We start from the raw sequence: 25,420 nt of genomic DNA, 5'->3' as shown, positions 1-25,420 counted from the left end.
CACTACAAATGAACTCCAGACACATGTGCCACCATGTGCATCTGGCTTTACATGGGTATTGGAGAATTGAACCCAAGCCCTTAGGCTTTGTAGGCAAGGACCTCAACTACTCAGCCAGAAAGCTCTTCAACCCACAAGTTTTACTTTTTATTTTTATTTTTATTTTTTGGTTTTTCAAGGTAGGGTCTCACTCTAGTTCAGGCTAGCCTGGAATTCACTCTGCATTTTCAGGGTGGCCTTGAACTCATGGCAATCCTCCTACCTCTGCCTCCCAACTGCTGGGATTAAAGGCTTGTGCCACCACGCCCGGCTTATTTATTTATTTATTGTGTTTTTATTTATTTATTTATTTTGAATTAGGGTCTCACTCTGGCCCAGGCTGACTTGGAACTCACTATGTAGTCTCAGGCTGGCCTCGAACTCACAGCAATCCTCCTACCTTTGCTGCCTGAGTGCTGGGATAAAAGGCATGCACCACCATGCCTGGCTCCCAAGTTTTATTTTATTATTATTATTTTTTTCGAGGTAGGGTCTCACTCTAGCTCAGGCTGACCTGGAATTCACTATTTAGTCTCAGAGTGGCCTCAAACTCACAGCGATCCTCCTACCTCTGCCTCCCGAGTGCTGGGATTAAAGGCATGTGCCACCATACCCAGCTTCCAAATTTTATTTTTTAAAAGTTTGTTTTACTTAGACAATAAGACCAAAACTGCAGGTTGGAGAGATGGATCAGCTATTAAAGGATCTTTTTTTTTTCTTTTTGAGAGAGGGAAAGAGGCAGAGTGTGAGAGACAGAATGGGTGTGTCAAGGCTTCCAGCCACTGCAAATGAACTCCAGATGCATGTGCCACCTTGTCCATCTGACTTACACGGGTCCTGGGGAATCAAACTGAGGTCCTTTTGGCTTTGCAGGCAAGCGCCTTAACCACTAAGCCATCGCTCCAGCCCATAAAGGCTCTTGATTGTCTGAGGCCAGCCTGAGACGACATAGTGAATTCCAGGTCAGCCTGGGATAGAGTGAGACCCTACCTTGAAAAAAATAAACCTCCGCTTGGATCCCCGGTTTACAGAATAGATGAAAACCAGCCTGCCAGGGCTGAGGACAGGGCTCGTTGGGGGAAGGTTGGAAGGTTCACTTGGCCTGCTGAGCTCTGCGTGAAGGTGGCTCTAGTCTTTCCTCAAGTCCCAGCGCTGCCCCTGAGGCCTCCTTGGATGCAGTGTGAAATAAGGCTCACTCAGGAGGCCTCAAAGGGACTCGGGCCTGGCCATACCTGCCAGCCCACCATGTAACCCACCTGGGCCTGTCCCTAGCAGCTACCCAGGCTGGTGTTCTCGGGCTGACTCCTGGAGCAGTCGCCACGGGCAGAACTGCCAGTGCTGCTGTGAGCACGCACCAGGGCCTCGTGGGCACAGGAATGGGTGATGCAGGCCGGAGACAGTGGGCTGCCACCCAGGCTCCCGGGAGCAGCACGCCCCTGCCAAGCTGTTACCGGCGCCTCCCAAGCGCCTTCAGAGGTCCCACCTGGGACTGCTGCAGATTTGACACTCGGGTGCTTGCGGAAGCTGAGCTGCTAAGGCTGGCGAAGGTGGGAAGGAGGCAGGAGGGGAAGAGAAGGGAGGGGGGAGGGGGAAATCAGAGGTTGTGGTGCCCTGGGCTGGAACGGGGAGAAGAGCAGGAGGGCTGGAAGAAGCAGGCTGTGGGCACAATGGTTCATCAAGTTACTCTGGCTCCGGGGGCAAGGGAAGGCGGGCAGGCACAGCCTCATCCCCTTCCCAGGCCTTCTCTAACTGGCCCCGGGACACACTAGGACCACCTCACTCGCAGTGGGGTAACAGACGCTGGAGGTGGCAGATAAAAGGCATGGACTGGCTGAGGGCACAGCTCAGTGGTACAGCACTTGCCTAGTACACATAAGACCCTCGGTTAGAACCCCAGGCCCACCAAAATAAATAAAAGATGAGAAAGGAAGGAGGGAGAGAAGGGAGGAAGGGAGAGGAGAAAGGGAGGGAGAGAGGGAGGGAGGAGGGGAGTAGAATGGGACGGAATGAACTCTGTTCAAAGCTTGGCCTGCCCCCTTCCCAGCCCTGTGATCTGAGGTCAGAAGCTTTTTGAAACTCAGTTTCCCCAGCTGTGGTTATTATTATTATTTTCAAGGTAGGATATCTCCTCAACCCCCAAGTTTTATTTATTTATTTTGAAGTAGGGCCTCACTCTAGCCCAGGCTGACCTGAAATTCACTATGAAGTCTCAGGCTGGCCCCAAACTCAGTGATCTCCCTACCTCTGCCTCCCAAGTGCTTGTGCCACCATGCCCAGGTTTTTAAAAAATTCTTAATTAATTTATTTTTATTATTTATTTATTAGAGACAGAGAAAGGGAGAGAAAGAGATAGAAAGTGAATGATAACGGGCACGCCAGGGCCTCTAGCTACTGCAAACAAAGTCCAGATGCATGTGCCACCATGTGCATCTGGCTTATGTGGGACCTGGAGAATCGAACCTGGGTCCTGAGGCTTCGCAGGCAAATGCCTTAACCGCTAAACCATCTCTCCAGTCTCCCAGTTGTTGTTGTTGTTATTATTATTATTATTTAAACATTATATAGCTTTACATGGGTATTGGGGGAACCAAACCGGGTCCTTAGGCTTTGCAGGCAAGTGCCTTAACCGCTAGCCATCTCTCCAGCCCTTTTTTCAGTTTTTTAAATTTATTTTTGCCATACTAAAAATAAAGTCAAGGGTCTTGCTTACTAAATAGGAATTCTACTGCTGAACTATACCCACAACCTCCAAGCTGTATTTTATTTTTATTTTTTATTTTTTCAAGCTGTATTTTAAAGGTGACAATAATATACTTAGTGGTCCTGAGCTGTGGTTAAATTGTGCCAGGCGTGGTGGCACACACCTTTAATCCCAACACTCAGGAGGCAGAGGTAGGAGGCTCTCCGTGAGTTCGAGGCCACCCTGAGAATACAGAGTAAATTCCAAGTCAGCCTGAGCTAAAGTGAGACCCTACCTCAGAGAAAAAGAAAATAGACACAAACTGTAACTGCCTCATGAGGTCACTGGAAAGCCAGTGAGACAGCGCTAGGACACAGACACCTGGTCACTGCCAGAGTGTATTTTCTTTATTTGTTTGAATCAACTCAGTTTATTTTTTTTTTTCTAAGAGGTTAAATTGGCAGATTTTATTTCACATCTGCTTTTTCGCACATACCGATTCCTCCCTCTCTCCTGCTCCTTCCCGCTCTCCCCAAGCCTCAGCAGCTCAGCTTCCACAAACACCGGAGGCACGAGAGTCCCTGCCTCACAGGGCTGCTATCTGTGCGTCAGCAGGGAGGCTGGCTGAGGTGCACAAGTAGCGGGTAAAAAGGAAACGGAGGGCTGGGTGGTGGCGTGTGGTGCCGATGCTATAGGGAAATGTAATGAAAGCCACCCTGAAAGGCCAGCGTTCAAAGCTGGACTCCAATCCACCTGCTGAGTGACAGTGAGGCAGAGCCAGCTCCCTAGCCCACACCCTGTCTGGTTCCCCAGCCATACAGACAGCAGACTTATTCCAGCCCATGTGGATTCCCAGGCTGGAGGTTGGGACACAGTGGGGTGTCTGTCCTGAGTCTCCCTTCAGGCGTGTGCCACCCGCCACCCTTGCATGCAGACCCTCTCGACCCCTATTCCTATCCTAGTTCCAGGTTCTAACAGGCCTTAGGTGGCAGGTTCATGCTTGCTTTCAGCCCCAGGCACCTGTCTGCAGCTCCGTGGCCCTCCTAACGACTACAGATAGATCCCAGTGGACGCTTCCTTGCCAGAGCAGGTGTGCGCTATGAACCACATGACTTTGTTAGGCGAGCCTCAGTTATCAGACCCGCTGCCCTGGCAGACTGAGGATACCTTTGACCTTGGGCTGTTTGGGCGGAAGAGGGGGTGGGGTTCAAGGAGACAAGTGCCTGAACCAGGGCCAGGGACTGAGTGCTTAACGTTCACTCCCGTTGTCTGCTCCTACGCCCAACCTCTTGAGGATGGCTGGGTGTGATGATTGATTCGGATGGGTGTGGTGATTGATTCAGGTGTCCTCCATAAACTTGGGTGTTCTAAATGCTAGGTCCCCAGCTTATGGAGATTTGGGAATTAAAGCCTCCTGGAGGCAGTATATTGTTGGGGGGTGGGAGTAAGGGTATAATAGCCAGCTTTCCTTTGCCAGTGCTTGGCACACTCTCCTGTTGCTCATCTTATGTTGGCCAGGGGGTGATGTCCACACTCTGCTCATACCATCATTTCCCCTGCCATCATGGAACTTCCCCTCGAGTCTGTAAGCCAAAATAAACCTTTTTTCCCTACAAGCTGCTCTTGGTTGGGTGATTATCTTTTTTTTTTTTTGAGGTAGGGTCTCACTCTAGCTCAGGCTGGCCTGGAATTCACTATGCAGTCTCATGATGGCCTCAAACTCAGTGATCCTCCTACCTCTGCCTCCCGAATGCTGGGATTAAAGGAGTGGACCACCACACCCGGCGGTTTGGTGATTTCTGCCAGCAATGTGAACCTGACTACAACATTAATTTGGTACTGAGTGGAGTGGTGTCATTTGCTGTTAGACACCTGACTGTGTGGCTTTGGCCTTTTGGAGGTGATTTTCAAGAGGAATGTGGAAGGATTTGAAACCTTGGCCTAAGAGACACCTTGCAGTGCTATAAGTACAGCTTGATGGACTGTCCTGGTCAAAGTTGAAAGATGTGAATGCAGTAAGAACTATGGACTGTGAGGTTTGGCTTATGAGGGTGAAAAACAGTTTTGTCTAGGAGCAGTTTGTGTCAGGTTTGCTGTTATGCCCACGTCCTGAGAAGTTGTGTAGGGCTGCTTTGTGTAGAAACAGACTGGTGTGAGCAGAGGGTTATGGCACAGAAAAAAATGAAATCTTTGGGTGAAATGTTGCCCATTCAGCTGCAATTGAGAGATTACAACCATTGAGATTAGACCAGCTGACCTGCGCTGGGGCAACAGGAAGAATGTAGACTCTTTTTTTTCTTTTAATATTTTTATTTATTTATTTGAGAGCGACAGGCTAAGAGAGAAAGAGGCAGAAAGAGAGAGAGAATGGACGCGCCAGGGCCTCCAGCCACTGCAAACGAACTCCAGACGCGTGCGCCCCCTTGTGCATCTAGCTAACGTGGGTCCTGGGGAATCAAGACTCGAACCGGGGTCCTTAGGCTTCACAGGCAAGCACTTAACTGCTAAGCCATCTCTCCAGCCCTGTAGACTCTTTTGAAGGGGACTGAGTGCTCAAGGAGTGTCCTGTTCTTCAAAATCTGCTTCATTCCCTCCTGGATTAGTAAATTGGCACCCTACCTGGTATTGTGAGTATAAGAAATATAGGAAAGAGAGAGTCATTGAGTTTGCAACATGGTCTTGTGTTTTGTAAATGGCCATGGGCAGTGTGAAGCAGGTTTGATGGATGCCTGCATGGAGACCCGATGGAGCCGTAAGGATGGACCATGGATTGCAGTGGAGACCCAGTGAAGATGCCAGGACCACGAGATGGTTACCAAAGAGAGTTGCCAGACCACTGATAAAGTTTTCCAGGACTGTGAGGAGGCTAGCTGGAAGGGCAGAATTGGAACTCCAGAGACTTGTTGCTGGTTAGAATTATCGAACTTGGAGACTTGTTACTGGCCTGAGTTGTTGGACTTGGAGCTATAGAGTTTCATGTTTGCCCTCTTTAAATCCTGTACTGGGGGCTGGAGAGATGGCCTAGCAGTTAAGGTGCTTGCCTACAAAGCTAAAGGACCTTGGTTCAACTCCCCAGGACCCACACAAGCCAGATGCACAAGGTTTGCAGTGGCTAGAAGTCCTGGTGCGCCCATTCTCTCTCTTGCACATGCATGCTCTGTGTCTCTTTCCCTCTCTCAAATAAATAAATAAAGTATTAAAAAATATATAAATAAACTTATTGGCCGAATACTTCTTTGCTATGCCCAATGCCATCTTTTGCAGTGTGAATATTTATTCTGTGTCACTATGAGCTTTTTCGTTTTTTGTTTTTGTCTTTTTGGTATTATGGCTCAGTTAGAAGACCGTGGATTATGGGGATATTTGAACATCATTGGGGTTGATGAAAACTACAGGGACTTTTAAAGTTGGACTGAATGCATTGTATTTTATATCACATATGGTTATCAGTTTATGAGGACCAGAGGTGGAGTGTGGTAGTTTGAGTCAGGTGTCCCCCATAAACTTGGGTGTTCTGAATGTTAGGTTCCCACTGATGGGATTTGGGAATTAACGCCTCCTGGAGGCAGTGTATAGTTGGGGAAGGGATTAGGGGTATAACAGCCAGCTTTCCCTTGCCAGTGTTTGGCACACTCTCCTGTTCCTGTTTTCCACCTTATGTTGGCAAGGGGATGATGTCCACCCTCTGCTCATGCCATCGTTTTCCCCTGCCATCGTGGAGCTTCTCCCTGAGCCTGTAAGCCGAAATAAACCTTCTCCTACAAGCTGCTCTTGGTCAGGTGACTTCTACCAGCAATGCGATCCTGATTGCAACACTGGGCCAGACATCCAGAGTTTGAGGGGTTGGGAATTCAGCTCAGCTGCAGAGGTCTTGCCCACAAGCACAGGGCCCGTGTTTGGGCTCCATCACGTGTGTGCCCTGCGCTCACTGTGGGTCAGTCTCCTGTAAGGAGCCAGACCTTGTTTCACAGGCACTGTGATTCAGAGGCAGGGGGACAAACGTCACCTGTGTCTAGAAAAAAAACCAATTTCTGGCCAGTGTGGATTCTGCAAGGTCTCCAAGTCCTTACTGAGGCCAAGGAAAACAGACAGGAGGCAGTCTACCCTGGCAGGCTCCATCTCTGAAGCCAGTGCAAAACTGGACTCCAAGCTGCAAAGGGTCAAGCCCTGGACTCTCACCTTCCGGGTTACCTATGTCAGTCTCTTTCTGGAAACTGGGGTCAATAACGGCACCTCCTCCGTAAGGAGGAGTAAGTGGCTCATTCAATATGATGGCCTACAGCTTCCCTGCCACAGTGAGGACTGCACGCGTGAGGGTTAACCTTTATCCCTGCCCTGACTCTTCTGCCAAGGAAGAGAGACTTGGGCACTGACTGTCCCATGAGGGCTTGGTGCCTGAGTGAAATAGCTCCGGGGATGCCCAGATCAAAGTTTAAGTTTAGCCAGGCGTGGTGGCACACGCCTTTAATCCCAGCAGAGGTAGGAGGGTCCCCATGAGTTCGAGGCCACCCCGAGAATTCCAGGTCAGTCTGGACTAGAGTGAGACCCTACCTCGAAGAGTCAAATAAATTAAATAAACGTGAGTCCACAGTGGCGTGGGACTTAGGGTGTGCAAGACTGGCCCCAGCCTGCGTCCTGCCACTAGCCAGCCCAGCAGGGAGCTGGCTCGAGGGACAGATGGCAAACCAAGCAGGCCTGTGTGCATCCAGGCGGGCAAGTGCAGAAGCAGCAAACCCAGATGGTAGTAGCCCATGGTGCCACCTGCTCACACTGTCCCTACTCATCCCAGAGCCTACAAGGGGCTGTGCGGATAACCCCCACATAGGAAGGAAACTGAGGCTGTGAGACCTACCCAGTTACCCTACAAGGAAAAGGCAAGAGGACTTCCTACTAGGCTGGGACCTGCTAAACACAGGAGCCACAAGGAGAGAGTACAAGGTATCAAGAAACCACAAGGCTGCAGAGATGGCTCAGCAGCTAAGGGGCTTGCCTGCAAAGCCTCACGACCCAGTTTCAATTCCCCAGTATCCACCTAAGCCAGATGCACATAGTGGGCTATTCATCTGGAATTCATTTACAGCAGTTAGAGGCCCTGGTGCACCTTTTCTCATTCTCACTCGTTCCTTGCAAATAAATAAAAAATTTTAAAACAGCTTTACTGAAATTTATTGGGCTGGAAAAGATGGCTTAGCAGTTAAGGAGCTTGCCTATGAAGCCTAAGTACCCAGGTTCAATTCCCCAGAAAGCACGTAAGCCAGATGCACATGGCGGTACATGTGTCTGGAGCTCGTTTGCAGTTGCTGGATGCCCTGGCATGCCCATTCTCTCTCTCTGTGCCTCTTTCTCAAAAAATAAAAATAAAACAAAGCCGGGTGTGGTGGTGCACGCCTTTACTCCCAGCACTCAGGAGGCAGAGGTAGGAAGATCACTGTGAGTTTGAGGCCACCTTGAGACTACAGAGTGAATTCTAGGTCAGCCTGGGCTAGAGTGAGACCCTACCTCGAAAAACCAAAACAGGTAAAAAATAAAACAACAACAAATATATATAATATATACTCTCCCCTCTCCTGACGATGGGTTTTTCCCAGAACACAACGTGGCAGGCTTCCTCATTCCAGAACAACTTCTTCCCACTGGTGACCCTTGGCCCTTCACAAACTAGTTCAAATGCCACCTCCTAGACAAAGCCTTCCTTACTTCACTCTCTCCTGATCTCAAATCAGCAACTCTCTAATCCTACAGCCAGACCTGAGTCTTGCAGCCATTTCTCCTTAAGCCCCTGAGGCCCAAGTCAGTGTCTGGCTACAGCACATGTGTAGTAAGTCTCTGTGCTCTGGATTAGGGGACAGGGAGCAGGTCTGGGGTCAGCACTGGACCTGGAGTCAAAAGCCTAAAGCATTCCTTTTTAAGCTGTATGCCTTGACCAAATCCCAGAGGCTCTCCTTGTCTGTAAAACAGGATAAAAGAGTGCCTCCTTCACACTGCTTACAAGGACTAGACATTCCACCTGTGTGGTACCTGTGCTTATTAATGGTAGCTACCTCTCCTACTCCCCTCAGGTACAGCGTGGAGTGCTCTACCAAAGCCAAGGGTCAAAAAAAGGGGGGGGGGGGGCTAGAGAGATGACTCAGTGGTTAAGGTACTTGTCAGCAAAGACAAAGGACCCAGGTTCAATTCCCCAGTACCCACGTAAACCAGCTGCACAAGGTGGCACATGTGTCCAGAGTTCCCTTGCAATGGCTGGAGGTCCTACTGCACCCATTCTCTCTCTTCCCTTCCTATCTACCTGCCCCTCCCTCCCTCCCTCCCTCCCTCTCCTCCTCCTCCTCCTTCTTTCTCTCTCTCTCTCTCTCTTAAATAATAAACAAAATCTTTAAAGGAAAAAATGGGGCCAGCATGGTGGCGCACGCCTTTAATCCCAGCACTTGGAGGCAGAGGTAGGAGGACAGCCATGAGTTCAAGGCCACCCTGAGACTACATAGCGAATTCCAGGTCAGCCTGGGCTAGAGAGAGACCCTACCTTAAAAGAACAAAAAACAAACAACAAAAAAAAAAAACAGAGGTCCACGCAGCCTGCTGCATAGGAGGAGGGCGCTGACCTCAGGGGCCTGACCAGGGCTGGTCCATTTTGAGTTCCCCTGTAATAGAGCATTCAGTGGCCTCTGCCCTCAGACTGGGGACAAGTAGCCTACCCGTCCCTAACGGCACACCCAGAGGGCTTGGGAAGTTCCCTGGGGAAGTGGAAGTGTAGGGAGAGGAGGCCATAGTGACAATGACAAGCAACCCAGCAGTCGAAGGAGGCGAGGCTTCTCCTTTCCTTCGGGGCAACACAGAAGCCAGCCTCCGAGCCACCCACTCCTCCCCACAGGGGGATTTCCAGTAACTGGAGGGCCTGACTATGAGGATCAGATCCATCCACGCTGGATGAACTCCAGGACGCCCTGAACTGTTAACTCTGTGACCCCTGGCCTGCTCAGTGGCCGCCGGGTCAGGTCCCCATCCCCACTCCTTAGTGATGTACAGCGTGGGGCTGAGGACATCAGTCTGGAAAGGGCCAGCTGTTTCTGAAGACCTCTCAGCCCCCTCCAGGAAAGGTTCCATCTGCATGGGCCCCTCCCACGCAATCCCTGACCCAAGAGACAAAAGCCCACACTAGCTTCTTCCCTGCCAAAGTTCGGAGGGACATACAACTCATCAGATGCCATGTTTTCCTTGTCTCGCCATCCCACTCGTGTTCCCTTGGAGGCTGTGACAGAGGTGGTTTCTGGGCAACAGCTATGAACCGAAAGTTAGGTCTTGAAATCTTTACTGAGTGACCTTGAACTTACCTCCTATAAGGGTCAGATCCTCATCTGTAAAACGGGGGAGGCAACAAGCTTCAGCGTGAATGCAAGAAGCATGAGCCACCAAACACAGGATTTTTGGTCTCAGCTACACCGTAGTGTCCAACAGAGCCTAAGTATGTGATAGCCCAGCTCACAACAGCACACAGGGGCTGAGCCCACCATCTGCTTACACCAGCGGGGTCCTGGGCCCACAGAACCCCACTTAGTCCATCAGAGGGTCCCCAGTCTGGTGAGGAACACTGACTGAGAAATCCACGGTGTGGACCGGGACGAGCACTTTCAGGGAATAATGTCGCCCACAGGAGGTCAGGGCGGCCACAGGGAGGAGAGGCCACCTGATCCTGGGCGGAAGAATCCACATCTCCCAGGTGCAGACAGGGCATCTCAGGTGGCAAAAGAGCAGCAACAAAGGTCCAGACACTAAAAACATGCACAGTGCCACACCCTACGGACCTGGCCCCAAACACCAGTACTCCAGACCTCCATAGGTTATAGTCCTGTCTTGCTCCCAAGCTGGGGGAGTAGGGAGGTATTTCCTCATGGCCAGCTGGGGAAAAGAATCACTCCACAGAGAAGAACCCAGCTTCCCTGAGCCTCTAATTCCCTCAGGTAAACCGATCCTCCTGCTTTAAGGACCTCAGCCTATCTGGGAAGTGGCAAGTAGCCTTCCTTTCCCTCAGGTTCCCAGAGCTCCATGTACATTTCTCTGAAATTAACGTTTACCATGTAACCTTTCTTTTCTTTTCTTTTCTTTTTTTTTTTTTTTTTTTTGGTTTCTGGAGGTAGGGTCTCACTCTAGCTCAGACTGACCTGGAATTCACTATGTAGTCTCAAGGTGGCCTCGAACTCTCAGCGATCCTCCTACCTCTGCCTCCTGAGTTGTGGGATTAAAGGTGTGCGCCACCATGCCCAGCCCCACATAACATTTCTAAGTTCATCTTCCTGAGCACACTGAATTAGGTCTGGATCTTTATTTTTCCTCCCAATACAGAGGATCTACTTACATGCTAGGCAACTGTTCTACACTGAGCTGCATCCCCAGCCACTCTCCACTCCTTTTTCTTTTTGTTCAGTGCTGGGGATTGAACCCAGAAGTCTGGATCTTTCTCACCCTTGAATCCAGATTGTCCCCAATGTCCTCTGTTCCAGAATTTTATTTATTTATTGATAAAGAGTCAAGCTTCAGGGTCCCGGGACAAACTGAGAGGTAAGCCACATCACCTGTCCTCAAGCAGCTTATGAAATTAAAAAATCATAACCAGGCTGGGCGTAGTGGCACATGCCTTTAATCCCAGCACTTGGGAGGCAGAGGTAGGAGGATTGCCGTGAGTTTGAGGCCACCCTGAGACTACATAATGTATTCCAGAGTGAGACACTACCTTGGAAAAAAAAAAAAGTCATAACCAGGTCTGAAGAGATGGTCCAGTGGTTAAGGCGCTTGCCTGCAAAGCCTAACGACTCAGGGTTTGATTCCCCAGTATCCATATAAAGCTATATGTACAAAGTGGTACATGCATCTGGAGTTCATTTGCAGTGGCTAGACACCCTGGCATGCTCGCTCTTTTTTTTTTTTCTCTCTCTCGCCTTCCAAATAAATAATCATAACCAGTGAAACAGAATGTTCTTATAAAAGCAGTAACAACAGCCAGACATGTGGCACATGCCTTTAGTCCCAGCACTCAGGAGGTCAAGGTAGGAGGATTGCTGGGAGTTTGAAGCCAGCCTGAAACTACAGAGTATACTCCAGGTCAGCCTGGGCTAGCGCGAGACCCTATCTTGAAAAAGAAAACAACTCATATAACAACTAAGCCAGGTATGGTGGTGCACACCTTTAATCCTAGCACTTGAGAGGCTGAGGTAGGAGGTTCACTGTGAATTCAAGGCCAGCCTGGGCTAGAGTGGGACCGTACCTTGGGGTGGAGGGGGGAGTCATAACAAGTAACATTTATTTATTGGGCACTCCCATGCTGGGCTGTTTTAAGCGCTATATATACTCTATTTTACTTAATAGCGGCAAGACTCTATGAGGTAGACACATTATTGTATCTACATTTTCCAAATAAGAAATATGAGGCACTGATTCTTCAAGGTCACAAAACAGTATCAGAACCCAGGCAGTCCGATGCAGAAATCTATAAGCTCAGGAGACAGAGGGGGCATTCAGCCTTGGGGGATGGAGGGAGCTGCTTTAGAGATGGAGCATGGACAGGTAAAAGGAAACCCAGCACGGAAGGGACGGCAAAGGGGCTGGCGCACGCAAAGTGAAGACACAAAAAACAAGGTGTGAACAAAGGGCCCACTGCAGTACCACGGTGCTGACCACAAGATCACACAAAGAAAGGTGTGACAATCGTGGTAGAGATTCAGCCTTTTCCCCAGGTCATGGGAAGCCAACAAAAGGAAGTGATACTATCAGATTTGCGTTCTGAACGTTTGCCAAGGGCTAGAGTTGCAGACAGTTATGACTGGAAGCTGCTGGTGGCGGAGGAAGTTCAGAAGTTAGCTGTGGTGGGTCACCTCTTCCATGTGGGAACCGAGGGAGGAGAGTTGGAGGTAATTTCCTGTTTCTTGCTAGGACAGGCTATCAGAGAAAGGACAAATGGGGGGGGGGGGATCCGCTCAGGTTTGGAACCTGGGGGCTCCATCTGAAGTGGAAGTGTACCTCAGGCTACTGCTGGCCAGCAACTTGGATCTAGGCATTTGTCAGTTGTGAAGCTAAAGACCATCGGGAATCAGGGTACCCAAGGTGGGGGGGGGGGGGACGAGAACAGGGCATGTGAAGCGGTTCTTCCGATGGGCCAGAGTGGAAAACCAGGAGATGGGGGCAAGCCGGGGGTGGGGGGGGGCAAGCCAGTTAGGAATGAGCGCCAATGGTCTCCTGAACCTCCAGATACTTTTAAAGGGCGCTTGTGCTATCAAAAGGAAGTTATTCATAGCTATTTCCAAAGGAAGTTGGGGAAACAGCAGACGACAGTGAAGTTATCGGAAAGTAATAAATGTGCGTGGGGGGGGGGTAAGGAGTTCCTTATTCACTCGCAGGCGCTGACCCCTCTCCTCACACAGCCCCTGCCCCTTCAACACCCAGAGACAGATCCCTTGCTTGTCCTCTTATGCCTAAAAGGGAACAATTTGGAAAGCGACCTCGGACGCCCTTCCAGGGCGAAAGTGGACGCCGGGGGGGAGGGGGGAAGAGCGCAGGGACCCCCTCCCCGCCCCAAGCCCTAAGAGGGAGCAGCGAGGCGGAGAGGAAGGGGGCGGAACCCGGAGCTCGGGGGGCGTGGGGACGACCGGACCGAACCAAAGACGGACACGGGCCCGGGCGGCGGGGTCCTCCGGTCAGAGACGGCCCTCGTCCCACCACCCCGGTCGCGGCGGCCGCGGCAGGACCCACCTGCTCCATCTCCGCGCGGATCCCGCTCTTCCGGCGCCGGCCGCAATCGCGCTCCCCCGGCGCAGGCGGCGGCTCCGAGCGGAAGGAGACCCCCCCCCCGCCCCCGGCGGCGCCACTTCCGCCGCTGGGCCCGCCCGCCGCCGCCCCGCCCCCCGCCCTGCCGGAAGTGCGGCGGCCGCTGAGGTCCGGGTGTGAGAGCCGGCGAGAAAGCGGGAGAAGTCCGGCCTCGTCGTCCTCCTTGGGCCGGCCGTTGTGAAAGGCAGGGGACGGCCCGAGGGGCGAGCTGTGCAAACAGGTCCCTTGCTGGAAAGCGAAAGAGGTCCCAGGTTCGATTCCCCAGGACCCGCATAAAGGCAGCTGCACAAGGGGGCGCATGCATTTGGACTTTTATTTGCAGTGGTTCGGGGTCCTGGTATGTCCGTTCTCTCTCTCTCTCTCTCAAACAAATAAAAATATTTTCCCCCCCCCGGTTTCAGGCTGGCCTCAGATCCAGGATCCTCCTGCCTCAGCCTTCCAAGTGCTGTGATTATGTAGGCATGCACCACCAGGCCCATCCCACAGTTCCTCTAAAAGGATTTAGGGGCTGGAGAGATGGCGTAGCAGTTAAGCGCTTGCCTATGAAGCCTAAGGACCCCGGTTCGAGGCTCCATTCCCCAGGACCCACGTTAGCCAGATGCACAAGGGGGCGCACGCGTCGGGAGTTCGTTTGCAGTAAGCCCTGAAGTGCCCATTCTCTCTCTTGCTCTCTTTCTCTCTCCCTCACTCTCAAATAAATAAATAAAAATCTTAAAAAAAAAATAAAAATAAGTAAGAGGATTTGGTCTCCCTCAATCCCACCTCCGCTTTCAGCCATCCTTCCCAGGAGCAGGAACATCTGTGGTGCTAAGTGTCCCCAACCTGTTCTCTGCAGGAAAGGCTCCTATAAAGGACTGCATGCTAGGGACCAACACTCTGACCCTTGGAAAACCACCACCTTCCACATCCGGACACCTGTTACTTTCTTTTATCCCCACTTCCCTGAAAGAAGAGTCACAGCACCATTACGTACAAAGATTTATTACAGCTCCGGAGGGGTTCAAGCCTTGGAGTCAGGGAAGAAGGGGAAGGGGGAGAGCAGCCGGAGGACAAGGAGAACCTGGCTCCCCCTGCCCCACTCTGTCCCACTGTAAGGACATACACTAAGTAGCATTCGTGGCATCAAAGCACAAACAAAACGCAACAAGCAGCCTCTACCAATCCAACTTCCAGGCACCCAACAGGAGCGGAAGATAGGGTATGTGTGAGGTCATATAGGAGAAGCCATCCAAAATGTTGGAGAAGGATGCCTCAGGCTTGGGCCCTTGTAGAAGCCAGAGAGAGGGGTGGTGACTTGGAGTCCCCCACGCAAGAGGGGATGGAGATCTCAGGGCACTTGCAGGCTTTCAGTACCTCCTTTCTCCAAATCATAGGGTCCTGCCCTGTGGGTCTCCTGTGCCCAGGGAAAAGGCTCTAGGGAGTAGAATCATGAAGGGTGCGTCTTTGTTTCTGGCTTCTCCAATGTGAGCTGTTTCAACCCCTCCCTCCCTCCCCACTAAGTGGAATGGAAGAAGGACTGGCAAGAAAGGCATTGGGGACTCTGGGCATCAGCCAAAGCAAACACAGACCAGCCTTAGTCTTCTCGAGGTCAGAAGCTGCAGCCTTAGCAGGTGAAGGGAAGGGTTCAACGTAGGGTGGGGACAAAGTGGGTGAGGAACAGTGATGGTCCCTCTACTTCCTCCTGGGAGATGCAGGCTTGGGGGCTTATGTGCCAGGCTCAAGGGACCAGGGTGCTAGGGATCCTCCCCAGGTTCTGCAAGGCAAATAGACAGTACTCAGGGCCCAGAGAGGCGCAGAGGTTCTCACCCACCTCCCAACTGCACATTCCAAGCCTTACTGCTTAGTGCTGCTGTGTCTTCAGCTGGATCCTCAGAGTTTCCATCCCTCTGGGGCTCATCCAAAGGGGGTGGGCGCTCCCAGGGGCCCTCCAGACCCTGGCCACAGGTTAGCTTCTGCCCACCTGGAAAAGAGGACATACAAATGCAGATGGAGTGACCATCTGGTATTCCAGAACACAAGTGATATCTGATGGCTTGAAGCCAAGCTTTCTTTTTTTTTTTTAATTTTTTATTTATTTATTTGAGAGCGACAGACACAGAGAGAAAGACAGATATAGGGAGAGAGAGAGAATGGGCGCGCCAGGGCTTCCAGCCTCTGCAAACGAACTCCAGACGCGTGCGCCCCCTTGTGCATCTGGCTAACGTGGGACCTGGGGAACCGAGCCTCGAACCGGGGTCCTTAGGCTTCACAGGCAAGCGCTTAACCGCTAAGCCATCTCTCCAGCCCTGAAGCCAAGCTTTCTGAGACATCTTAGTATAGTGGGCAGAGCTCTGGACTGAGTGTTTTGGCCATGTGACTTAGGTTCACAGACACCTTTCTGAAGGAGATATTACATAACAGGACCACTGTGGTTTGCCTTAGATAACAACTGCTGGGAAGCCAGGTGTGGTGGCTCATGCCTATAATGCCAGTGTTCAGGAGGATCACTGAGGCAGGAGGATCACTTTGAGTCCCAGGTCAATCCAGGCTGCAGAGTGAGACCCTGTCTCATAAAACAAACTAGGTGGCTGGAGAGATGGCTTACTGGGTTACACGCCTGCCCATGCAAGCATGGAGGCCTGAGTTCAGATTCCCAATGCTCATGGAAAATGCCTGGTGTGTGACACATGCCTGTAATCTCATCACTGGGGAGGCAGAGATAGGGAATCTCTGGGGTTCACCAGCTGGCTAGTCTATTTCAAAACAGTGAGCTCTAGGTTAGGTAAGATACCCTGTCTCAAAGAATAAAGTGAAGACTGGCTGAAGAAGGTATCTGGTTACCAAACTCTGGCTAACACACACACGCACATGCATGTGCACACACAGGCTCTCACACACATGCACACATGGGTTTGGGGTGATGGCTCAGCAGCAGCAGTGGTTAAAGCACTTGTTTGCAACCCGGGCGTGGTGGCACATACCTTTAATCCCAGCACTCGGGAGGCAGAGGTAGAAGGATCGCCATGAGTTCAAGGCCACCCTGAGACTCCATAGTGAATTCCAGGTCAGCCTGGGCTACAGTGAGACCCTACCTCGAAAATCCAAAATAAAAAAAAAGCACTTGTTTGCAAAGCCTGCCATCTCAGGTTCTATTTCCCAGCACCCATGTCAAAACAGGCACACAAAGTGGTTCATGCATCTGGAGTTCATCTGCTGTGCAAGATGCCCTACTGTACCCAATCTCTTTCTTTCTCTCTCCATGTCCATGCATACACACCACACATGTACACACATACAAACACACATGCACAAAGAGAATACTGGCACTCGGGAGCCACTGGGCAGTGCTAAGAGTTAATGCTGCTCCTTGGCAGTCTAGTCATGTGACGCGGTGCTCTCCTTGTCCTGAGGGAACAGCTATCACCAGTTTTCTGCCTGTTCTGTTAGTCTGGGTGGTACCTGGGACAGACTCAACCCTTACAGTCAGTCCCCACCTCCAGAGATGCAGACAGGTGGCCCAAGCCATCTTGCCTGGGCACAAAGGGTGACAACCTCAAGCAGAGGACTGCTTAGTATTCCCATAAATCATGAGACCAAAACATTGAAGCCGAGCATGGTGGCGCACACCTTTAATCCCAGCACTCGGGAGGGAGGAGGATCGCTGTGAGTTCGAGGCCACCCTGAGACTACATAGTGAATTCCGGGTCAGACTGAGCTAGAGCGAGACCCTACCTCGGGGTGCACCAGAGGGAATAGATGTAGCACAGCCTTCCATGGCTAGGATGGAAGAAACAGTTATGAGAGGGGATAAGACCTTTCTGCCTAGTTTTCTGGATGTTGGGACCTTCTGTGGGGTTTTATGGACCCCAGATCTCTGACTCTGAAATCTTTCCCCAGGCAGTTGAGGTTGGAGGTATCAAGGATTAGGTTAGTTCTTAGAAGCTCGATTCTCCATCTGGACACTAGAGGGCACACTCCCACCTCATCGTAGGAAGGGAAAAGGAAGAGTTCTGGAGAGGGCCAGTCAGCTACGCCCTGCATCTCACCAGACAGTACATCCTGGATTCAGAAATCCAGCTGAAGGGAATGTTAGATTCTCTCCTTAATCCTTGATCACCTCACAGCTCACTGTCATGGGTCTAACCTAAACCTTCAGTGGCCTTGCCTTCTTTGTTTTTGGTTTATATTATTTATTTGGGGGGAGGGGACAGATAGAGAATGGGCGCACCAGGGTCTTCAGCCACTGCAAACGAACTCCAGAAGTATGTACCACCTTGTGTATCTGGCTTACATGGGTCCTGGGGAATCGAACCTGGGTCCTCTGGCTTTGCAGGCAAGCGCCTTAACTTCTAAGGTATATCTAAGGTATATCTCCAGCCCCCTTGCCTTAATCCTTAGGGAAGAGATGATCTTGAAGCAGTAAGCCAATGCTGAGGGAAGCCAGGTCTCAGGCAGGTCCAAGCACGAGGCACCCTGTGAGTGTGGGCATGGAGGTGGCCTTGGGGTCACTGCAATGGGAGATGCTGTCCAGGGAGGGGCAAACCAGGCTACTTAAGGAAGAGCCACAGACACTTAACCCATGGTGGAGGGACCCACACATCCCAGTGGCTTCAGCTTACCAATCCCCCTGCTGCCCTTCAGGATTTCAGCCTGGCTGTCTTCCTCTTCTTCATCCTCTTCGTCCTCATCCTCCTCATCCTCGTCCTCCTCTCTTGGGTACCCCAGTTCCCGCAGCTCCCCCAGCTCATCCTCCTCTTCCGAACCCAGGTTGCTGATGGTCTGCAGGTGGGACTCAGCAATGCGCTGCTGCACAGCTGGTAGAGGAAAGCCAGGAAGGGAAGAGTTAGCTGAGCCGCGAGAGCAGCTCGGAGCCCCTCTCTGCGGGTCTAGGGCAGAAGTAATTCCCTGTGGGACCTAAGGTCACAGGCCAAAGGCTGTTACAGGTCACTCCACTGGGGTGTGCGACCAAGGCGGGAGAAGCAGAGGGTAGATTTGATTATGTTGCTGCTTAAGCGATTCCAAGATGCTGTCCTCCCCCAGAGACTGGCACCAGGCAGCTTCCACGCCGTAGGACGCCAGGCTGGGCAAGACCAGGCAGGTGCAGCAGCAAGCGGCTTAACATTCCCTGACCAGCGAGCTGACATAGCCAAATGCCCAATCCTGGAGAGTGCCCACCAGCATCAACCCCAGACAGAAGGCACCAGGCCCACGGGCAGAGGCTGGAAGATTTACTCCTGTCACGGTGCTCATCCTGCTCCTGCCCCCCTCAATCTGTGCCCCCCACCACCATACTGCCCAGACTTAGATGTCAATCTACACAGCATGCCCCATGCCCCAAGTACAGGAACAATCCTGAGCCTGAAGTCACAGCACACTGTAGCCGGTGAAGTCTGCTCAGACAGGGGCCCCCCCACAATCTTGACCCATATCCCCAAGCTCCTGCCTTCCTCTGCAGTGACCTAGAAAGCAGTATCAGCGCCCCCCCCCCCCGACCAACCAACCACCAGTACCATCACCGAGCCCTGCTCAGTGCAGCCTAGGAAGGGAACAGTGTGGGCGGCTGGAGAGAAGTTTCCCAAAGATGGAAAAGGAACTAGGGGGTTGGGAAAAAGGGGGTGACGGCTGAGGGTTCTGGGGAGTGGTATGAGTTGAAGGGATACTGAGTAAGGACTTGGGTAGCGGGTCTGGGGAGATGGCTCAAAGGTTAAAAGTGCTTGCCCGCAGAGCCTGGCCGCCTGCATTCAATTTCCCAAGCCCACGTAAAGCCACATGCACAAAGTGGCAAAAGTGTCCAGGGTTCATTTGCAGTAGTGAGAGGCCCTGATGTCCCCATGTGCTCTCTCTCTCTCTGCTTGCAAATAAAAATATTTTTCAAAATTATTTATATTTTATTTGTTTGAGAGAAGGGGGGGGAGAGGGGCAGATAAAGAGAGACTGAACAGTCAGGCATGGTGGTGCATGCATTTAATCCCTGCACTTGGGAGGCAGAGGTAGGAGGATTGCCATGAGTTCAAAGCCAGCCTGAGACTACATAGTGAATTCCAGGTCAGCCTGGACCAGAGACAATACTTAAAAGAGAGAGAGAGAGAGAGAGAGGAGAGAGAGAGAGAAAGGAGAGGAGAGAGACACGAATGGGTATACCAGGGCTTTAGATACTGCAAATGAGCTCCAGATGCATGTGCCACCTTGTGCATATGGGTTCCATGGGTCCTGGGGAATTGAACCTAAGTTCTTTGGTTTTGCAGGCAAGTGCCTTAACCACTAAGCCATTTATCCAGCCCCTAAAAATACTTTATATATTAAAAAAAGACGGGTAGCACACTGGGCATGGTGGTGCACACCTTTAATCCTAGGCTGAGGTAGGCAAGTTTAAGGCCATGTGGGAGGGAGCCCCTGCTTAAAAAAAAAAAAAAAAGCCTGGGGTAGTACAGGCAGAGGGGCCAAGAGCTAGTGGGATTTTAGACTGGGTGGGTCACTAAATTCACAGCCCTTAGGTCTGAGGTCCCAGCCTTAAAGGGCCTTGCTGCTCATAGGTCTACCGGTGGCTCCTCCCCTTAGCAGCCTTGGGGGTTAGATCCAAGCTGGAAACCTCTGGTAAAGTGAACAGGGCCATGTGCTCCTGCCAACTCAGGGACAGGCACAGAGAGCTCATTGTGTGTGCCCACTGCCCCACCCTGACCTAGCTCCCTGGCCAGCACCTCCCGCTAGCCCTGGGCAAGCTACCCAGGCAATAAAATCGCAATAAATTGCCCTTCCCTGGCCTTGAGGGCCCAGCAGGTTTCACCCTGAGCCAAGTGAGCGAGCTCGAGTCTAGAAGCACCCCCTTTTCCCCGCCGTGTCCAAGGCAGTGCTGTCCACTCTCCCCTACAGCGTCCCCCCTGATCCTGCCAAGCACTTTCTCTGGCCCAGAGAGGGGCAAACCAAATAGAGCCCTCTGGGTACAAAAAGGGCCCCTAAAGCTATGGGAGAAGAGGTGGCGGCCGAGGGCAGCTTCCCTTTTTCTCCGTCGTCGGGGCAGCAGAGTTAGTTCATGGGCCACAATGACAACAGGCATGCGCGACACCATGCTGGTGTCTGTGAGCTCTTGTGTGCCTCAGGGCGCCTCCCTCGTGCCTAGCTGAGCCTTCTGGGGTCTGCCCTTTCCCTCCCACGCTGTCTTATTCTCTAGTTTCCCCATGTCCGGGGGGCCTCAAGCTGTTATTTTTTTTTTATTTTTTTTTTTTTTGAGACAGGGTCTCACTCTAGCCTAGGCTGACCTTGAACTTGAACTTTTGGTGATACTCCTACCTCAAGCTCCCATGCACCACCAGGCCCGACCTCTAACTTTCCTCTTTTAAGTTATCAGAACCTCACCATGTTCCCCAGACTGCCCACCCTCCTTAGCCACACTCCTTTCTTGGTCCCTGCCAATTCCCACTTAGAATTCTCTAAGAGAGAACACATATTTTCTTTGGCCACTGCAGGGTACAACAGGAAGTGCCTTGGCCCTAGTCTTCCCACCTCACGGGGGGCCCCTCAGCCCCGTTCCCCGGGGCTCACAGTCAAGGAAGGCCCGGCTAGGGGCGCAGCTCAGGGCAGTGCGGTGCTTAGCCTGTGCCAGAGGCCCTCTCTCTCTTCCCTCTCCAGTACTCTGCCCCCAGGAAACAGTTCTCCCTGCTCAAGTCCACCCAACCTAGAGTGGGAATGCAGCAGATACAGATTTCTTTTTTCCCTTGGTTTTTCAAGGTAAGGTAGCCCAGGCTGTCCTGGAATTCACTATGTAGACTCAGGGTAACCTCGAACTCATGGTGATCCTCCTACCTCTGTCTCCCGAGTGCTGGGATTAAAGGCATGTGCCACCACGCCCGGCCCCCAGAGTAATTTTTCCTTTTCTTCCTTTTTTGAAGCAGAATCTCACTCTAGTCCAGGCTGACGTGGAACTCACGGCAATCCCTTCCTGCCTCAATCTCCTAAATGCTGGGAATACAGGAGTGGGCTACCACACATGTACCCCAGGCTGGCCTCTAACTCAATGTGTAGGTGATGACGACCTTGAACTCCTGATCCTCCTGCCTCCACATCACAAATGCTAGGATGACAGGCAAGGCTTCCTGCATACCAGGCAAGCTCTCTACTAACAAAGCCACACCCCCGACCCCTTAGAGAGATTTCTTACATTCCTTCTGAAAAGATGCCACTTATCCTCATGCATACTTTGGGCCTTTCCACAAGTCCCTACAGATGTGTGTGGGGGGGGGGGGTCCTTCCACATTGTCCCTTGCTGCCCTTCTGATCCTGTCATTTTCCTGTCCTGGAAGGCACCCTGCCCTTTCCCTCTCCTCCCGGCCTCTCCCACTCTGTTCCCAACCTTGGCAGGCGGTTGACAGGTGTACCTGTTGACCTTGGCTGGGACTGGGAATGTTTTTAAACCCACCCACCTGAGGCAGCTCTCAGCACACTCTGGCTGTCTTCCTTCCTCTCTCCCTCCCTCTCTTTTTCTCTCCAAGGGCCCGGGGGCCTGAGGAGGCAGGAGGGGCCCCAGGTGGGGGTCACAGACATCTGGCATCTACTTAGGAAGAGGCCCTGGCACACCCTGATCTCTGCACCTGCTGCTCCTTCAGGTGTATCTCCCACAGTTCCCTGCCAGAAACCAAGTCTCCAGCTGGCCCTAAAGCCCCCTGGTTTACCTCCTGCCTGTCGGCTGCCTTGCTAGCCTATGGATTCTGTGATCCTTTAAGCCCAGGCCTAAGCAAACCTCGCTGACCCTTGGAGGCCAGGGAGTAAAATTGTTGGGTGGTTATTGATGGCTGTACTGAGGATGGAATCCAGGGCCTCACGCATGGTGAGCAAGGGCTCCACCACTGAGCTGTACCCCGAGCCTGAAAGTCTCCCTCCTTCTCTTTTGCACACTCTGGGTGCTCAGTAGCATGTACTACGGGAATGGCATTTTTTATTTTGTTTTACTTATTTCAGTTTTTCGGGGTAGGGTCTCACTCCAGCCCAGGCAGACCTGGAATTCACTATGGAGTCTCAGGCTGGTCTCGAACTCACAGCGATCCTGCTACCTCTGCCTCCCACGTGCTGTGCTGCGATGGAAGGCCTGAGCCAGTATACCCAGGCCCACGATCCATTTTTTGTCTGTTTGTTTTTCAAGATAGGGTCACTGGTCCAGGCTGACCTGGAATTCGCTCTGCAGTCTCAGGGGGGGGGAAACTCACCTACCTCTGCCTCCAGGAGTGCTGGGGTTAAAGGAATGCACCACCACGCCCAGCCACAATCTGCTTTTAAGGCCTCAGCTGCCCTTGTCCTACCTCTGAGCGCCTTTTTTTTTTTTTTTTTTTTTACAAAGCCAGCCTAAGAAAGAACAGGTCTCCAAGTTTAGCTGTGATGCAGGGTTAATTCCTCCCGCTGACACTAGCTGACATTTCTCCGAACTCCCCCACATCAGCCCAGCCACGGGGCTCCAGGAACTGCAGGGTGGAAGCCGTACCTTTCAGGGAGGGGGGAGTGTAGGCACAGGGGTTGGGTCTCTTCGACTTGAGGTGGTGTCCTTCTCCTGAGGCTCTCTGCAGGGAAGAGGCAGGTCAAAGGGGCTCCCCACTAGTCCCTACCCTTCCCCTCCCTCCACTGGGGCAACGGACAGTTGCTTGGAGAAGGCCCCTTAAGACAAGGCCTGGCTCAGGGCAAGACCCTCAGCCCAGGGGGCCCATATTCCAGCCAGAGAGAGCAGACACCAGGAACCAGGCTCTCACAGAGGAGGTGTGATTGATATGCAAATGTGTCTTGTGGCCACGGCCTGGGTTGGTAGTTGGCTCGCAGGCTGGCGCGCCCAGGTCACCCCACTCCAAAGTGCCCAGCGGAGTCTCCTTCCAGCTGCCTCAGGAACCTCACCTGGTGTGCGGAGGGTTCCTCCTCTGCGGGAGGTCACCACGAACGCAGGAACACCCCACGGCGGGCAAGGAAGGGAGGGGGGAGGAAGACAGAGAATCAGGTTACTTCCCCCAAAGCCTCAATCTCAGGGAGCAGCAGAAGCGTGCCCTTCCTTCTTGGTGCCCGCAGGTGACATGCAAGTAAATAAAGGGCAGAGTTGGGCTTCCAGGCTTTATCCACTCCCCAGTTTCTCTAGCCTGTGTGCCTGTGGTTCATGAGACTTCAGAAGAACCACCAGGGCTGGGGGGAGCGTGGGGGTGGGAAGACAGGGAACAGGCCCTACCTGGCGAGGAATGCTCTGAGAGCCGGAACAACATAGCCGGGGTTGGTCTCCGGCGCCGGATCTAAAGAGACGGAGGAAGGGATGGCAGGACAGACACCTGAGGTCCGCCCCACCACCAGCTCCTGGCAGCTGGGGAGCAGGGCTTTGGAGTCCCCAGGGAGCCTTTGAATCAAAGACCTTCACAGCTGAAAGGAACTCCATAGCTCACCTAATCCCTTCACTTCACACGAATGAAAATTCCAAGGTTCAGAGAGGTTCAGCCAGCCAGGCCACACAGCTGAGTTCAAAGGCCTAGTAACTAACACCCTCCCCTGACTCCCCACTGCTGCGTGTGGCCAGGGTGCCTTTCAGTTTACTCCCGATGAGGCCCTGCCACTTCCCAGTTTCTGGAGACCTTGTGAAGCTGGGCCTCACAGTCTGCCCGCTGCTCCTGCTACCCACGGGCCATGGCACCTACATGGGCCTGCCCACCTAAGGGCAACTCATGGGCTGGAAGATAAGTGGGGTGCAGTTGCAGCGAGACTGGGCATGCAGCACAGGTACCTCCAACCTTCTGTGGCGGCTCGGGTGTAGGCCTGAGCCCCAGAGGACCAGGGATCTGGTGGCGTCTCTGGAGTCAGAGTGTGGGCTCTAAATAGTCTTGCTCAGGCTGTAGAATTCCACCCAGTTCCCGTGAAAAACAAAACGCTGCCCTGCTTGCCCGTCCCCGGCTCGGCAATGAGACCAACTGTCAGTTAATTAGGTCCCCTTTGGGCTCCAGGGAAACACAGAGAACCGGGTGACTTAAGCTGAAGCGGTCACCTCCCCCCTGCTAAAAGCTACTTAAGGCACAGACTTCTGCTTAACCCATCGGGGTTCCCCAAAATGATGGGGACCCATCTCACTGTCTTGTTGGGAGCCAGTTGCTGCCCAGCAACAAGTGTTACTGCTGGTTGTGGGGTGTAAAGACTCCCCCTCCTCACAGCTCTGAGAGCCTCCCAGCCCCCACGAAGGGGTGACTGACCGCATCCTTGGGGGATCTGGGTTCCGGGACCTAATAGCAGAAAGTAGCCAGAAGGTGGTTTGGGAGTCCCAGGACCAGGTCTGCAAGGTGGGACTGACGGCCTGCAGGCTCAGACTCCTGAGCAGTGTGACAGAGTCAGTGTGTGAAGTATTCTAGTTGGCTCCGGGGCTGGCACCAGGAAAGGCCTTGGGAAGGGGAAGCGGGAGGGACAACTGTGCCCGGTCGAAAGGACAGTACCAGGAGCCAGATGCCCCCTAGATGCTGACTGCCAGAATTCTGCCGTCCCGGATGAGCGCGGAAGCCCGGGAAAAAGTTCCAGGAGTCTCCAGCCAACTTCGCGGCGCCCGCGACGCAGGCGGAGTCCCCGACCCTCCTCCTTCCCACCCCGGGTCCCAGCCAGGCGGCGCTGGGGCACGATGCGTGCCTGGGACGCAGCGGGAGCGGGGCGCGCGCGGTCCCCTTACCATCTCCACCTGGCGGGGGTCGAGCTGGCTGGGGGGCGCGGGCACCGAGAACTGGATCTTCTTGCGGTCCTTGGGGTCCATGGCTGGCTGCAGGCTCCGGGGGTCTGGGGAATCTGGTCCTGGCTCGGCTGCCCTGCGCTGTCAGAGAGAGGCGCGCGCGGCGGGGCCCGGGGCAGGTCCCGCGAGGAGAAGATCGCTGCGCCCCACGAGGGGAGGCGCGCGAGCTCCGGGAAGTCTCGGTCTCCGGGTTC

General features: G+C 52.8%; 2 protein-coding genes across 2 annotated transcripts in view; both read right to left on the bottom strand.

Moving 5' to 3' along the window:
* The window catches only part of Stard3 (StAR related lipid transfer domain containing 3), a 30,805-nt gene extending 17,264 nt beyond the window's left edge, over window positions 1–13,541 (bottom strand). The window contains exon 1 of the mRNA XM_045159760.1: window positions 13,457–13,541. The gene's annotated coding sequence lies outside the window, so the exon portion shown is untranslated. The remainder of the gene's footprint in view (window positions 1–13,456) is intronic.
* A 955-nt stretch (window positions 13,542–14,496) lies between these two features.
* Ppp1r1b (protein phosphatase 1 regulatory inhibitor subunit 1B) lies at window positions 14,497–25,420 on the bottom strand. Its single transcript, XM_004655475.2, has 7 exons — window positions 25,170–25,420; window positions 23,703–23,763; window positions 23,381–23,403; window positions 22,980–23,055; window positions 18,130–18,324; window positions 15,369–15,491; window positions 14,497–15,284 (listed from the first exon to the last, which is right to left on the bottom strand). The coding sequence occupies exons 1-7, from the start codon at window positions 25,248–25,250 to the stop codon at window positions 15,265–15,267; spliced, it is 579 nt and encodes a 192-aa protein (XP_004655532.1). The 5' UTR covers window positions 25,251–25,420; the 3' UTR covers window positions 14,497–15,264.

Source organism: Jaculus jaculus, chromosome 9 (genome assembly GCF_020740685.1).
Source record: "Jaculus jaculus isolate mJacJac1 chromosome 9, mJacJac1.mat.Y.cur, whole genome shotgun sequence".
Classification (NCBI taxonomy): domain Eukaryota; kingdom Metazoa; phylum Chordata; class Mammalia; order Rodentia; family Dipodidae; genus Jaculus; species Jaculus jaculus.
Note: the sequence above shows the minus strand (reverse complement) of the source record. Positions and strands in the feature narration are given on the sequence as shown.

Coding starts and splice junctions, on each gene's coding strand:
- Ppp1r1b (XM_004655475.2), bottom strand. CDS start 25,250: ATGGACCCCAAGGACCGCAAGAAGATCCAGTTCTCGGTGCCCGCGCCC. Junction 23,764..25,169: donor ACCCCCGCCAGGTGGAGATG/GTAAGGGGACCG, acceptor CCGTCTCTTTAG/ATCCGGCGCCGGAGACCAAC. Junction 18,325..22,979: donor CACTCCCCCCTCCCTGAAAG/GTACGGCTTCCA, acceptor TTCCTCTACCAG/CTGTGCAGCAGCGCATTGCT.